Raw genomic sequence first — 16,664 nt, forward strand, 5'->3', positions numbered from 1 at the left:
GAAGCAGCCAACACTGTTTCCAATAAGGATCTGTGTAAATTTTGATGGTGATATAACTATGATCAGTCTTGCAAAAGAGGTTTCCATATTTAATTCAGAATATTAAATCTGACCACGAGTCTACCTCTTCAAAAAACAAGGAGCCCCCCCCTCCCCCCAGCCCAGCCCATTTTTCTGTAGATCTGAATTATGTATTACTGGATTGACGCAGTTAAAAGGCAATACGGTAATTCTTTAAAGAACCATTCTTCATTGTTGACCCGCCACAGAATACATCAGGAGACTCCGCTATTGTGATTACCTGGGGAAGTACTTCTGTGACTGTTGCCATAGCCATGCACAGACTTCCATCCCTGCCCGAATATTGATTAAATGGGACTTCAGAAAGTACTATGTCTGTAACTTCTCCAAACATCTCCTGCTCAGCATATGGCAAAACCCCATCTTCAATGTGTCGTGTATCAACAAAACCCTCTATACAAAAGCAAAGGAACTGAACAGAGTCAGGGTAAGTGCAGCTTCTTTGTAATTGAAGTGTGTGGCATTGTCCTGCACGCTGCCAGAAGAAAGACTAGACCCCAGGAATCTGGTTTAATTAGGTTGCTGCCTTATTAAGTAACATATCTGGGCACTATCCGGTAATAACTCATCCAGTGCAAGCGATTCTTCATTTGTTACCTGTAGCACCTGAGGGCAGGAGGGCTGCTACCTGCCTCCCTTTTCTCCCGCTGTTCCAATCCACCTGCTGGGACCCCACCGCTATCGACTCCGATGAGGGTTAAAGGGATGGGGAAGAGGGGGTTTTAGGAGCCTCAATCCTATTGCCCACCTTGTTTAAGAGATGTCCAGTTTATCAGGGAATAGGATGCCCTATTGAACAAGTACCTGCCACCAGGAGAGACGAGCAGTTAGATTGGCTGCCTCTCTCTGCCCATGAAGCAGCTGTGTCTGGGCCAGCAGGGGAAAGAAAACAGTTGGCTCCTCTAAGGATTTCACACTCCCCCTCCCCTTCTTGTGGGCACACTGACCTCCCTGTGGGTTGGGGAGTGGAGGTGGCTCTGTGGCTGACTGGTTGGACAAAAGGGTTCAGCACAAGTCTATTGGCTCTTGTGAACCCAAGGGAAGGGCTTATAAACTCTTCCCCCTGCCCTGGGGCATAGCAATTGGTTTTATCTAGTCTTTGATCCTGCAGGAACAACCTGCAGCTTCAGGTTGTATGTTTTGGCCATGCATACGCATTTGTGGGGTAGGCCTTTTGGTGCATTATATAGCTGATCTGTCTAACCTTCTGCTGTATTTTTCCTAATTTTAAACTAAAACTGCTCTATGGTGAAATGCTAATTTTTAAATATTACTGTCTAAATTACTGCTCTTAAACACTTCTGAATGTTTAAATATGCTGCTCTGCTTTTCATTTTAAATACTACATTTATCTACCCTTCATCCTTTAGGAGATGCAAGAACAGCTTTTGCATATTAAAAAACTACTGAAAACCTGCAGGTTTGCTGAAAGGTATGGAGCATGATTAAGTATAGCAAATACTTGGTAGAAGTACAATAGTTATTCATGGAGCTTCCCCCTCCAGATGAATTTTTAATCATGTACTTTTTAAGGAAGTTAGTTCTGTATGATCAACAGAAATTCTGATATCGTCTTCCTTTCCCCTGCAAATTTATCTATTGCAAATTTATTTATTGCAAATGTCAAGTGATAGTGTATTTTATAAGGCAGCTTGTTTTTTCCCCAGTGCCATTGTAGAAACACTTATGAGACTTGATTAATGATTCGATGTGTGTAATAATTTTTGGCAGATTTTTTTCTTTTGTCCTTCTGATACTATTCCTCTTGGAGGAACAATGTGAGTGTCTTTGCTCAGCAATGTAATGTCTGTTCAAAGTTTTTCTAAGGTGACTAGAGTGGTTATTCCATATGTTGCTCAAATCATGGCTCTTTAGTAGACTGTATTCATTCCATCTTCATTAACTAATGACACAAAACAAGCTGTAGAAAATGTGCATATTCTGCCTGAGTTAGGCAGCTCTGACTACTTTCTTTCATTACACAATCAGCCTAACTTCTCTGTGGCTTTAGGGAACATTGGTGGGTTTAAAGAAAAGCAAGGTGTTCTTCCAGGATATGTTGTTGTTTTTTGTCTAAATCAATGCTTGCCTGCAATGCTTAATGTAGTAACTATAAAATGGAAAAATAATGGACCTTTGTTTTGCACCTGCAATTAGTTGTGGGTGCAGATGATAGCACTTGGACACTGAGCTGAGTTCTGGGTAAGACATTTAAATGCTATCACTTACACCCACAGAATTAGAGGTCTTTTATAAACCAGGCAAGTAAATAAGAAAATAAATTAATAAAATTACAAAAAAAAAAAAAAAAAGTAAATGTTTAGTCTCTCTCTCTCTCTCTCTACCGTGGGGCTAGGGACAATAATGATTCAATGACTGATGAAAATATTATTGTCAAAACTAAGCATTTTTGATGCACTCTTTCTCCATCCAATTATGGTTAGCAAATGAAAGTTAAAATGCACAACAATAGTGCTCCTCTTGCGCTTGCTGCAATGGCTGAATAGTCTAAAAGGCTTTTTAACACACTCACCACCAAAACCCCCCCCAACCACATCAGAACCCAACAATCACTTACTTCTTTTTGTGTGCATTCAAATAGCAAGCGGCCGATGCTGTTTCTGTGTGAGCATTCTGCGGATGATCAGTGAATGGGTGGGGTTATTGCATATGACGAGATTCATGCCTCCACAATTGAGAACAGAATTTTTTTTTAGTTTGAATACTTATTGAACTCCAAACTTTGGGAGAAAAAGCTATGTTAAATAATGACCCCCATACGCCCTCACCCACAAGCCAAGAAAGTTGTCACTGTAGCCTTCCAACAAACACTCGAGCAGGAACTGGGTAGGCAAGACTTAATAGCCTTTCTTCTACGGTTAGTTAAGAAGCAGGAAAAAATTTTTTATAACTTTCAGGCTTTTTGCAAAATTCACAAGTGTCCTTTAACTCAGTTCTGCTGTGTATAGAGGTATCAATTTTATGTTCTTCCTGGTTGATGAGACTTGGCTGTCTCCACTTACTTACATGTTTTGATAAACATGCTCTCAATAAACATGTCACTTTGTAATTTAATTTTTTTTTTTAATCTGTAGTGTATTGAAAGAATTTGAACAGGTCTCCAGCCACCTGACGACAGAGCTGCATCTGTTCTCAATGGATGACTTGGTGAAGATTAAACGAGGGCTGTTAGTGCCTCTTCTCAGGGATATTCTAAAAAGCTCCACATCTCATGTAGAAAACTGCGAGGTAAGGGAATCGCTATGTCTGGTATATAGCCTGAAGAATAGCCACAACTGACCATATTTTTTTTATAAATATGAACTTTTAATAAACATCAAAAAAGTAATTAACTCTTTTTCAATTCTTCTAGCTTTGTCAAGCCAAGGGATTTATTTGTGAATTTTGCCAGAGCTCAGATGTACTCTTCCCATTTCAGACTGCCACATGCAAAAGATGTACAGGTATGTTCCATCCCAAAGCTATTTCTTTCTTGTGAGAACGTGTGTGCGTGCATGTATAATATTTCAGGCCCCGAATCTGCAAGGTACTTAAGCATGTGCCTAATTGTAAGCATGTGAGTAGTCCCACTGATTTCAAACTCTCTTGTCTCAGTGAGTTTATTGTGTATTTGAAAACTTGGATGTGTTGTCTGCATGTAAGTTAAAACAAAATTCAAGTGTGTTCTTGGTATGGGTTTACATATCTGTTTGAGTTTGAAATAGCAAATGTAGTGCTGTTACATCAGATTTTTCTGGACCTAATCCAGTGCCCATTGAAGTCAATGGAAAGACTCCAATTGACCTCAAGGTTCATTGGCTTGGGATCAAAATATGGAATTAACCTTGTTACATTGTGCTTCATTGTCCTGGTCATGAGTCTTCTTCAGTTACTTTCGTATCGGGATAAACTACCATCTTTCAAGGAATACAATTATTGATGCAGTTTTCCCCACCTGCTTGTGTGTGTAAACAGTTTGCAAAGCGTGCTTCCACAGTCAGTGTTTCAAGTCTGGAGAGTGCCCCAAATGTCTGAGAATAGCTGCTCGGAGGATGTTTTTGGAAGCTCCATCTGTGGCTATGTGAGACTGGATTACTATGAAGAGGCACACAATTTTCTGTATATATCTCTGAAGAAACTAGATACAGATATATATGGCGTCTGTCTACAGGGTGTATAATGTTGTTTTAAACATTGGTATTTTTAAATCATCCTGCCATGCTAACATTTTGTAATGTGACTTTTTAAAAAAAGAATAACGTTTTAATATTATGCTTGAATACCTGTCCTGACAGAAAATAGTTTTTAATGTGATCAGTTTAAGTGTATGCCATCATTAATATTTTGCTGCTATTGGTTTTTTACTCTTTTTGTTTCTGAATTTGTTTTTATTATTGTTGTTGTTATTTTATATTTGACAAGTTGACAGTTCCCATATGTAACTTTGCATGCAATGTAGAGACAATAAACAAGGTTGAAAAACTCTTTTAACCCTGTCACATTTTTATTACAAGCAAGAGGTGATAAAATGTGCAGAATTTTTTCTCCTCTTTGGAACAATACTACAGAAATGCCTTGACTTCCAAGTTTGATTTAAAAAAAAAAAAAATGAACCTGAAAATGTTATCCTGGTAAGCATCCTAATTCAAAATGGTGGATCAGTTTTGTTTTAAAAAGAGACCTGTACTAAACTCTGGGGCAGCACTTTCCAACCTGAGAGATGCCAGGCTACTTGGGGAGGGCATGTAGAAAGAGAGAGAGATACATGACCCTGAATCCACTCTGTCCAACGCTGCAGGCTTGCTGACTTCTACAGGCCAAGTACTGGGTATCTCTTTGAAAACGGACTGCTTTCCTCACCTGCTCCTGCAGATGCTTCTAACGAAGCCAGCCGTGGAAGTGGCTCATGCACTCAGAAGTGCTGAGCTATTGCCTGAACCTATATCACTCACTCCTACTCCTGTGGCACTTGCCTCAGTGTGGTGACAGCACACGTGGTTCAAGCTTCACTGCAATAGCAACGGACACCCACTGACCGAGACCCCCAACATTTACAGGAGGGGTTACTGTAGACATTGATCTGGAGAACATGTCCCAAAGGTACTTTCTCCCTAGCTAAATGCCTTTAAGACACTGGATCTGCTTCTGTCATTCAATGTCTAATTTCCTATGGGACTTTCAAACACCCTTCCCCTTAAATATCCATTCAAACACTAATGCTGTACTAAAAGAGAATGGGACTCTGAACCTGGTAGCTGTTGCGATTCACTTCCAAGCTGAAAATCTTTCACAATACACATTACAAGTTCTCATATACAGTTCTTATCTTCCTGTAGCTGGAAACAAAATGTAACTGCTTATTGCATAGATGTAAGATTATCATCGATGACTGTTATGTGAGATCTGCAAACAGACATGAAACTGCTGAGAAGTGAGTGACGTCAGATGGTGAGACACCTAGAGTTGGCTACATTTAATGTGATGCAAATGTTAGTTGCTGCATCTGAACGCAAAACTGAGTAAGCCACATTAATGGATTTACTATAGGGATTTACATTTTATGAAAGAAGTTGCCTTTAGCCCTGTATAGAACAATTTGCAGGACTACTGGGTTTGTTTAAATAAGGGGAAAATGTTCGCTTAAGCTTTATTTGGTTGTGTGTGCTTTCCATGAATAATCTAATGAATGAGTTTTCTCACCACAAATGTTTGCAGAAAGGAATGTTAAAATGAGTTTTTGTGCATGTGCACACAAATAATCTATGCTAATTTTAATCAGGCTGGTTGAGTACCACTTGAATCATCTGACCAATCATTGCTAAGCATCACCACTTGAATTCAAACTTATCAAAAGTTGAGTTTAAAAACAATAAAAAACCTTTGAATAAATTTGAAAATCACAAGCTACTTGTGGACAGCTTGTGGAGGGGGAGGGGGTAAACGTGTTTTAAAAAGCATTACAAGTTTTTTCACTTTGCCTATTTATTATATAACTACAGAACTTTCATATCCTACAGTTCTCCTCTTCCCTTCATCTTTCTTGTTCTTTTGGAGCTGCTGAAATTCTGTAGTGGACTGACACATACCTCAATCCGCTGTAGTATCCTGGCTCGCCTGCTTGGTCGAAGCGCAGACCCAAATAAATGGTCTATTTCTTTAAATGAAAAGTGTGTGTGTCTGGGGATACAGCCTGGGTCTTTCACTCTTCGATGTTAATTTGGCCATTCATAGGCCCTGTAAAGTTCTCCAGTGGTCAAGGGTGTCTTTGGCACCCTACAGTGTTTATAATTTGTCTTGTTGGGAATTGACTGTATATGGGGCTGCTTTCAACAGTATAAAACCCTACTGAAATATTTGTGTCTGTTCACAGCCCTAGTGTCGAAGAGTTGCTGGAACAGGTAGCGCCAACAGGACATTATGCCCTAAGAGCTTCGCAAGAGTTTGGTAAATAGTCATTTGTCTCTTGGCCAGGGCCAGAATGAGGCTTTTGGGGAAGCTAAACTAGCATGAGGCAGTTTGTTTAGTGATGGCTGGTTGATAGGATGTGTTTTCTGAGGGGGGCTGCTCAAGTAAACCAAGTATACTTTTTTGCTATTGGTATTTTGAACCCAAAGAAACAAAGCAGTGAAATGGAGAATACTACCATAGTAAACCCCAAATGTTGCTGCCGTGTTCGAGAGACAAGACAAAATAAGAAAAGGAGGTAGCAGTAGGTGATGTGAAGTAACATGGAAAGAGGGACTGAAAATGCCCAGTCAGCTGTCTGTGGAGCATGTGAGCTGAAAGTACTTCATTTTAACCTGTCCTGAGTGTCATTAACTTATCCCATTACAAACTGTAAAACGTAGACTTACATGACCAGGCATACCTCGTTGTAATCCCCACTGTGCGCCACAGAAGGTGCCAAGAGGTTTGTCGCCGCTCTGCACAAGGTTATAGAGGCGGTTGTGACATAAGTGTTTGTACTGAGGAAGCTCCGCAGCAGAAGCTGCCACCAAGAGATCAAGACTCCAGTGCTGAGGGGCATGTAAACTGTGCTTGGCCCAATGCAGAGGAAGCTGGGAGGGATGTTCAACAGTGGTCAGTTGCCACCTCTATGGGCCCTGGATTCTGGCAGCACTGGGGCCTGTTCTAGGCCCTATCGTAGTGGTCCACTTTGGCAGCTGAGAATAACCTGAACACAACAGGCCGCTTGCCCCCCTTTCCCATGCTCCATTCCCAAACTAGGGGACAAGGTAAATCCTCTGTGCCAGCAGGGGATTCCTCTGGCAGCAGAGGAGTTCCCAGACAGCTGTGGGCATATAGCAGCTAGAACAAGACTGAAAATGGTGTGTTGTGTATCTTATTTGGGGATAACATTGGAAAATGTTTGGCTTGGACAGAAGGGTCCAAGGCATTAGCATGGGTCTGTGGGCATTAGGACCAGGTGTTGTCTCCATTTCCCCTGTCATGTGGGCTTCAGAGGAAAGCCTCTACAAAGAGCCAGCAGACACTTCAGTTGCAACAAATGTGATTGATGTGGCTGGTTAATATCCTGTTACACATTTCAGTTCTCTTTTCACAGTGCCAGTACAGATTAACTGGAACTGCAGTAGTGCAATGACTGACACCTTTGAATGGGATATTATTACTAAATCACAGCATAAGGGTTGCTCTGAAGCAATATGGTAACTGAATGCACTGGAGCAGAATATCACCCCTTCCCCTCTGCTCATAAAAGGAACTGTAATGGGGTGTACTGGTTCTTGATGCCTAAAGGGAGCCAGAAGATGCCCTCTCAAGGGGGTGTTGGTGTGATCCTAGGCTCAGGAAGCAACCAAAACCAGAAGAAAGGCAGTGTTCCTGAGTAATTAACAGTGGGATGGGAAGATCCCAGGACACTGTTACTTTAAGGGTCTGGAATCTGAAGCTCTGTAGTGGGGGCAGGGCACCCCCCTTTCAGCCAATCAGGAGGGTTGCTCAGCAGGAGGGTAGTATAAATGCCAACTTTTCTCTCAGAGCAGGACATGTGCTGACTGAGGAAAGAAGGCAGAGCTGGAAGGCTAGACTTCTGCTGGATAGAATAAAGGCTCTGTTGTAATCAGGAGCATTGGACATGGGTTGGAACTATGGGGTTACTGTGTTTGTGTTTGGGACACTGAGGATTATTTTGGGCTACTGACCCAGTTTCAGGGGAGGTCTGGTGGTAGCCTTGAGAGAGACTACCCAGTGCTTCCAAGGGGCACGGAAGAGAGGGGGAAGATGGAGTGTGCCATTGAAACACCTCTGGCCACAAGGGGGAGCCAGGTGAATGGTGTCCCTGCTATGGAAGCCACTGCTAAAGTCAATGTCATGCTGGGGATTCCCCCAGCCTGGGTGTGTGGCAGCAGAATTGGCTTTTACTGCCCTCTCTGAAGCCCCAGTGCAGGCTGTGGGGCAGAGGTGGGAAGGGGCATGGCAGAGGTGTGGGAACAGCCAGAGCAATTCTTAGCTCGCAATGGTCTCTTAGGAACTACGGCAAGTTTATGTAGGCTAGAGCAGTGCTACTTAAAGTGGTGATCCGTGGACCGGCACCATCGGCTGCCGGTCTGCGCACACATTGGGAAAAAGAAATTGCCGGTCCTCCACATCAGCTAGCTTGAGAAGCACTGGGCTAGAGAATCCCGTGAAAATCAGTGTCAGTTCTGAGCCCAGCGTAACGAGGGCACAACAGAGAATCTGGCCCACAGTGACTGGGATTTGTCAGGGACTTTAATAAACAGTGAGTGGAACGTGCTGCTTCAGGGTCAACTCAATGCTTAACTTCAGTCTCTTAATAATTTGCATATTTAGTGACATTTCCAAAGAGCAAGGCGTAAACACGTTGCTAGCAGTTGTAGAGATGCAGGAAAGCAGAAGTAACTGCACAGCTGTCCTGAGAAGCTTCCTCTTTCAGAACCAATATCTGTCTGGTTAACTCCTTGTCTTCCCCTTTTACAGGGTGAATGTGCTTGAAAGTGTGGTTTTGAATTCGGCATGTGTCTTCTTTTATTAGTAACACACTGACTCAGAAGGTGGTGCTCAAATCCCAGTTTGGTTAGGCTCGGGTTTGGACTTTGAAGCTGAATATGGGCTAGGGTTTGGGCTTTAATGGTACTGAAATCTTGGAGCTGTTCTAATGAGATTTTGGCTCAAAATGAGAGTGGCTGTTCCAGCTTGTGAGATCTTGGCTGCATTTAAGAATATAGTTCAGTATAATATAGTTCAAGATTTGCATCCATCTGCAACCAAGTCCACAGGTGTTGGTTTGGTTCTGGGGATTGTAACTGTTCCTCTGCAAAACACTTGGTTCTAAAATTCAAAGGACTATACAGTTAATGTTCTATTTCTGACCCCCTTTAACAAGTAGCAGCCTTGTATTGATGTAGCTCTGACATTCCCCATCTGCTTTAATAGTTTAAATAGGAATCACTTCACTATTATAATGTAGCTACTTCTAGGCTGAAATGCAACAACAATGCACAGCTGCAACCATTTAGAACAGGAAAGGAAGGAGAATCATGTTTAAGCGAAATGCCAGGAGGAATTCATAGCAGAAGGTGGGATAAATAATTGAAGGAAAATGGTTTTTTTTTCATAGGATAGTCTCTGGCTGATCCCATGATTTTTGCCACTTCATCAAGTTCCTGAATTGCAGCAACCCTCCTTTAACCAGGAACTGAACCCTTTGACGTCCATTTGTGCAACTCTTAGATTAAGTAGAGAGCTGACACAAGAGTGACGTGAGAACCCGTCTCACTCCAGACGCGCATTGCCTCTGCAGGGGCTAGACTTGAGTGCAGAGCATTAGCCAGAGGAGCAGCCAGCTAGCTCGTAAGTGTTAGATTCATATTTACAAGGCAGACAAGGGAAAAGTCAAGGAAAGCTTCTCAAGGTAGTTGTGACTGTTGTTTAGTGTAATGCTGCCCTTTTGAGGCACGTTCTCTTTAAATAAGGCTGCCCCGGGCCAGAGCAAGTGGGGGGCCTCTCCCCACCACTTCCACTGGCAGTTCCGCCCCTGTTCTGCCCCTTCCACCTGCAGCCCCACCCACGGCCTCATCCCTTCTGCCTCTGCCCCTGAGGCCCTGCGTTGTGCTTGCTCCTTTCTGCCCTCCCACCCCCACCCCGTGGCTCCCCGGACTGGAGAAGTTCTGTTCCCGCTCCATGGCCTCGGGCCGCAGCGGGGAGTCAGAGCTCCCCCAGGCCTGAGGCCACGGCAGGGAGCGACAGCTCCTCCAGTCCTGGGACCGCAGCCAGGGTCGGGACTCTGGTGCTTCCCCCACCGCCCGGCGCTTCTGCCAGGGTGTGGGATCAGGGCACAGGGACTTCCCCTGCCCTGCCCAGTGCTCCTGCTGCGGAGTGGAGTCGGGACGCGGGCAGTGATGAGCTGCCAAAATCTTAACAACCGGTTCCCGATAAAGTTCTGATTTAAGGGATGTGCCATAGTATGTATTTTTTGTACTTTTTTCCATAAGAAGTGGCAATGCATTGAGTCACTGGGAGTCATACTTAACAATAAAAATAATAAAAAATATTTTACATGTTTATTACAATAGAAACAAAGTATTGCTTTCTTAAATGAATTTAAAATACATTTGAAAAGAAAATATAAAGAAGAGATGTATGAGTAAGCAAACGATAATATTTAAGAATGAAATGCCTATTTTTCTTGTATTTTAAAATATTACATGTGAACTACTTAAGTTATTATTAAAAATAAAAAGTGTAATAGATTCATATTGAAGTATACAATGCAACAAGCAATATTTTAAAGAATATTTAAGTACATTATTTATTACTAATTAGGTAGTAATTTCCAAATGGCTTCTTGATCTTCTCCATAATCTTTGGTGTTGGATACACGAACTCTGGTATCTAATGCGGATCGATGACTTCTCATCCAGGCTTTAACATATGGTATTGGGGGTTAGTGGTTTTCCCAACTTAGTGGTTTTCCCAACAAACTGATGGTCATAAAGCTTGAGATATGTGTAATTGTTAAATTCGCCCTTTTATCACTACTGTCATAAATATAAAGGGAAGGGTAAACCCCTTTAAAATCCCGCCTGGCCAGAGGAAAACTCCTCTCACCTGTAAAGGGTTAAGAAGCTAAAGGTAACCTCACTGGCACCTGAGCAAAATGACCAATGAGGAGACAAGATACTTTCAAAAGCTGGGAGGAGGGAGAGAAACAAAGGGTCTCTGTCTGTCTATATGCTGCTTTTGTCGGGGGTAGAACAGGAATGGAGTCTTAGAACTTTTAGTAAGTAATCTAGCTAGGTATGCATTAGATTATGATTTCTTTAAATGGCTGAGAAAAGACCTGTGCTGAATAGAATAACTATTTCTGTCTGTGTATCTTTTTTGTAACTTAAGGTTTTGCCCAGAGGGATTCTCTATGTTTTGAATCTAATTACCCTGTAAGGTATCTACCATCCTGATTTTACAGAGGGGATTTCTTTACTTCTATTTACTCCTATTTCTATGAAAAGTCTTCTTGTAAGAAAACTGAATGCTTTTTCATTGTTCTCAGATCCAAGGGTTTGGGTCTGTGGTCACCTATGCAAATTGGTGAGGCTTTTTACCAAACCTTGTCCAGGAAGTGGGGTGCAAGGTGTTGGGAAGTATTTGGGGGGAAAGACGTTTCCAAACAGCTCTTCCCCAGTAACCAGTATTTGTTTGGTGGTGGTAGCGGCCAATCCAAGGACAAAGGGTAGAATATTTTGTACCTTGGGGAAGTTTTGACCTAAGCTGGTAAAGATAAGCTTAGGAGGTTTTCATGCAGGTCCCCACATCTGTACCCTAGCGTTCAGAGTGGGGAAGGAACCTTGACAACTACAAATAATATTCATCAACAAAAAAGCTTTCTGCTTCTGCAGAAGTAATTGCAATTGTGTTCATAATTTGCTTTGCTTTCCTTATTGTTTCCGGATCAGGAAGATGTTTTGATTGAATGTTATTCTCTACAAAGTCACAAAAATCATTTAAATCAACTACAAATTTTATGAATTTGTTTAACTCATGCACTTTTTCTTCTCCTGATTTCCAAGGTAACCTGACTTCTTCAATATTCCATGAAGTGGGATCTATAACACTGAATAATTCAACTATTTTAGGTGTATTACTAGAATGACCTAAATTATCTTCTTTATATTTAATGTGATTTTTGTTTAATAATCTTGCCTTCATTTTTTCAATAATACACTCTATTATTTTGTCTCGTGGCAGTGATTTAAACCTTACATTATCTTCAAACTCTATGCATTTAAAAGCATCACTTGCTATCATTTCATTAATTTTATTTTCATGTATACCAAAACTATCTTTTAACTGTATGAAAAAATCAATCATTCGTTTGATTAGCTTATCTGCCTTTGTTAAACTCAATTGTCTCGCTTGCAATGCATTTGATAATAAAGCAATTTCATCCAAAATGTCAATCATTAATGCCAAGTCTTTTAAAAATTCTTTGTTTCTCAATCTTTTTTCCATGCCAGAAAATATATTTATTTTTTCAAAAATAAGGAAAAGAGCTGGATAAGCTCTCCTGACCGCTTTGACAGCTCTAAGACTACAAGAAGCCCATCGTGGACCAAAAACACGGCCTATTTTGATTATTTCAATATATAGTTCTTCAGAAACTTGTTTAAGTTCAAACTGACTTTTATTTGACTGATGAAAAATTGCATAAATCTTGTCCAAAAAAATCTTGAAATGGCTTATTTCATTAATATCATTTATAGCATCATCTAAAGCCAGTTGTAGCCAATGATTCAAACAATGCCAAATTATAACGTTTGGAAAATCTTGAATGAGTTTTGTAGCAACTCCAGATTTATGTCCAAGCATGGTGCTCGCGCCATCAGAACAAAATCCGGTTAAATTTTTCTTTAAATATTCTGTGTCAAATCCTGTATTGGTTAATGCATTTCTCAAAGCATTGTAAATATTTTCTGCTTTTGTTGATTCTAATTCCACTAAATTGAGAAAAATTGTTGGTGAAGAATCTTGTAATTCACATTTTATAAGAATGACAAGCACAGTTTTACTTGAAATTGTAGAAGCTTCATCAATAATAATACAAATCTTTGAATTATTTTCAATGATTTTACTAAAAATTTGTTTTATTAATTCACCAATATGCTCTACGATTCTGATGGCTGAAAATTGAGAATGTAGGCAGTTCCCTAAATCGGTTTCATTCTTAATTTGTAGCTCTACTTCATCCTCCATATCTGACATTGGTCGGTTTCTTTTTACTAAGCTGTAAACTATGTTGAAAATTTTGCTGATTATTGCAATATTTTTTTCAGTAACTTTATTAATCACAGTAGTGAGAGGTTCTTTTTTAGATTCATTTAAAACATTTATAACTCTCAAATGAGAGCTTGATTCAAAATGTTCCTTCATTTTTTTTCTTAATGTAGCTTGCTGAACCTTTTTTATCAGTTCCAGATGCTTTAATAGTACACTTTTGCCATTCCGAAGAAATGTGTAAAGATTTTCTTTCAAGGACCCCCAAATGTGACATATTTGCACAGTGGGAACAGCCAAGTTTTTTGCCTTCAATTATCAAGCCATTATATTTCTTTAAAAAATATTGTGCCTGCTCGGAAGTCCAACATTCGGGTACCACATTTTCACAGTCATGTAAATCCTCTTCCATTGCGAACGCATTTTCAGATGATTCAACATTTAAGATATTTTCATCACCAAAATTATTTTCATTGGCGTTTTCAGTATTTAAATAATTATTTTCACTACTAGAACTACTGACTAATGGTTTTGTCATTTTAGTGGAAAACCAGTCACTAATGCTTTTCTGGTGTTTCATTATGAAGAGTAAATAATATTGAATAGAAAACTTTAATCTTCGAATAACAGTCCAGTTAGTATTACACACCGAAATATCACACGCAATTTCCTAGAAACAAACAGGCCGACTATGACTCACTGGTCATGTTGAATTCTATAGAAAAGAGTTGAGCAAGTGCACGAACGAGGCAAGTGCAACCCCTGTTAATAAAATAATAAACGAGATGTTTGTCTTGCGTCAGGACGAACTTGGATGCGACCGAGTCACAGCCTGCGACATTACATGCGCACACGCATAGCAACATAAATCTTGAACTATCTGTTGTAGAAACAGCTCTTTAACTGCTAAAATTCCACATCCCTTTGCATTTAAAGTTTATTTTGTACACTGTATTACAAGTCTTCATTAATTTAAGGTTTCCTGTGCCAGTTATAAATTTTATATTTACCTGAGCCCCCCACAGAACCCCAGAATGACAGCGGGCTAAGTGGGGCCAATAGCTGGGACCCCGTCTGGCAAGGGGCCAGCGGCCAGAACCCCAGACTCTGTCCGCCACCCTGCTCAGCCCGTCGCCGGACTGGAGTTCTGGCCGCTGGCCCCTTGCCAGCTGGGGTCCCAAGCAGGCAGCGTGCTGAGAGGGGCCAATGGCTGGGACCCCAGCTGGCAAGGGGCCAGAACTCCAGTCCAGAGGCGGGCTGAGCGGGGTGGCGGACAGAACCCCAGACCGGCAGTGGCTCACCCGCCACTGCTCTGGGGTTCTGGCCACCGGCTCCTGCCAGCCGGGGTCCCGGCTGCTAGCCCTGCTCAGTTCTGTTTACCCAGGCAGGCAGCAGGCTGAGTGGGGCCAGCGGACCCCGGCTGGCAGCAGCGTGCCAGTAAAACATCGGCTCGCCTGCTGCCTTTGGCAGGCATGCCACAGGTTGCCGACCCCTGCCCTATTATTTTCTACACCATTTTATAAGATTAAGATTATTCGTTTTAAGATCATTTTATAACATTTGTTTTCCTAACAATTTTTAACATCCAGTTCTAAAACTGCTTCAAAAGTTAGCAACTGGTTCCCAGGAACTGGTGCGAACCGGCTCCAGCTCACCACTGGACGCAGGGGCTTCCCTGCCAGCCTGGCGCTCCTGCCGTCGAGCAGGGTCAGGGTGGGGACACCCATTTTTCCAGGGCCCCCCATTGGTTGGGGCCCCTGGGCACAGGCCCCATCGGCCCAGTGGCTAATCTGCCACTGGTTATGATATATGGAGACATGGCAGCTATGTGTCTAAATAATCTGAGTAACGACCTTAGATGTGGAATTAGAAACCCTGGTCCTGTGAGTCTGCAAGTGTCCTCAGCACCTTGCAGGACTGAAGTTTAGAGACAAGTGGGGGGACATGGCTGCCCTCAGGATGCTATTTGTCTGACCAGCAAATTTCAAGAACTTTTATATGTTCTGTCTATGGCCATGAAAGCAGCTTTAAAGTGGTACACCACTGTACCAGGAAACCCCCAATCACTGCGGTCTCCTTGACAGGAGGAGTGCATTTTATCCATGGACGTGTCACTGTCCTACTTCAACAGCAGGTGGCAGCAAAACTTGCTTTCCACTGGTGCTGATCATGTTCAGCTACTGCAATTTGTTTCACACTTCTGCCCTCAGATTAGTAATAATATTAGTCTGTTCATGCCAAACCTTCTCACTTCCTGCATGGCAAGGGCTGTTGTGCAAAAGACCCTTTGATTTACATAGGGGGCCTCTCCCACAGCTTCTGCTTAAGCCAGGTGAAGTAGGATCAAGAGGAAAGCAACAAGCTGAGATGAAATATTTTCCCCACAGCCAAATGTAATAGTTGTTGTGCGCTCTTTTACTTCTCTATAAGAGTGGCAGCTGGGGAAACAACTTCCTAGACCTTTGGTTACTTGGGTAAAGTTGTTCGTCCAGCTGGTATCACATTTTTATATCATCTTTCAGACAAATTGCACTCATATTTTGCGGACTTGAATTCTAGAAGGCAGCACACCAAATGTGGTGTCTAAGGAAGAGTTCTAAAACATTTGTGAAGTTATGTAACTTATTTGTGCATCCAATTACCTTACTGCCCATACAAATTGGGGGTTTGCACATGTAAATAGCCGCTGAAGCATCTAACTGTCCATTTTTGCAACCAAATGCACCTGTACAAGTTCAGTAAACACACATACGAATTAAGTGCACAGATTCTGAAGCTCTGACACTGATATAAATGACAGAAAACAAGACATTGTATCATCACTTATATTTGTGTCCTGTTCAGTACCAGGTATGTTAATGGTCCTTAACAAATAATAATGAAACACCCAATCAAAGTCAAATAATAGAAGAAGGGAGAACGATTAAGAGGAATAAGCAACAGAGAGATAATGGGCTTTCAGCTGCAATTTACAAAGAAGTGTAGAATCTTGCCTACACTGGAGATTTGCTCCGGATACAGCCATCAGTGGTCAGCAACCTGTATAGCTGCAGCAGTGCAAACCCCAAGTGCAAACCAGGAAAGCTTTGATTTGACATTGTGGGGGACTGCATAGTGCAGCAGGATAAACTTCACCAGGGCAATCTCCACCTTTCCTTGTCTACAAGAGGAATTTGCCCTGATGCAGCTACACTGGTTGCTGGACAAACATGGCTGAATTAAAAAGTCCTTACCATAGGCAAGGATGGCACGTTAGGCTGGGACACGTGTAGGCTGTTCCAGATAGCAATAACTGCTGAGGAACAGACTGTCACACTAAGGTCCTGTCTACA

At 41.8% G+C, this 16,664-nt stretch overlaps 1 protein-coding gene and 1 pseudogene across 7 annotated transcripts in view; one reads left to right on the plus strand and one right to left on the minus strand.

Moving 5' to 3' along the window:
* RUBCNL (rubicon like autophagy enhancer) overlaps nucleotides 1-4,573 on the plus strand; it is a 52,130-nt gene extending 47,557 nt beyond the window's left edge. For 3 of the 7 annotated variants that reach the window (XM_073344470.2, XM_078852990.1, XM_078852995.1), the window contains exons 12-16: nucleotides 270-508; nucleotides 1,452-1,513; nucleotides 3,177-3,330; nucleotides 3,455-3,545; nucleotides 4,057-4,573. In XM_073344470.2, the coding sequence (XP_073200571.1) occupies nucleotides 270-508; nucleotides 1,452-1,513; nucleotides 3,177-3,330; nucleotides 3,455-3,545; nucleotides 4,057-4,166 (656 nt within the window). In that variant the 3' untranslated portion in view covers nucleotides 4,167-4,573. The remainder of the gene's footprint in view (nucleotides 1-269; nucleotides 509-1,451; nucleotides 1,514-3,176; nucleotides 3,331-3,454; nucleotides 3,546-4,056) is intronic. The other 4 variants (XM_073344505.2, XM_073344514.2, XM_073344495.2 and 1 more) reach the window with 2 other exon arrangements.
* A 7,340-nt stretch (nucleotides 4,574-11,913) lies between these two features.
* Nucleotides 11,914-13,870, minus strand: LOC140910431 (E3 SUMO-protein ligase KIAA1586 pseudogene; annotated as a pseudogene).
* Nucleotides 13,871-16,664: the final 2,794 nt, after the last annotated feature.

The sequence above is a fragment of the Lepidochelys kempii genome, chromosome 1 (genome assembly GCF_965140285.1).
Source record: "Lepidochelys kempii isolate rLepKem1 chromosome 1, rLepKem1.hap1, whole genome shotgun sequence".
NCBI classification, from domain to species: domain Eukaryota; kingdom Metazoa; phylum Chordata; order Testudines; family Cheloniidae; genus Lepidochelys; species Lepidochelys kempii.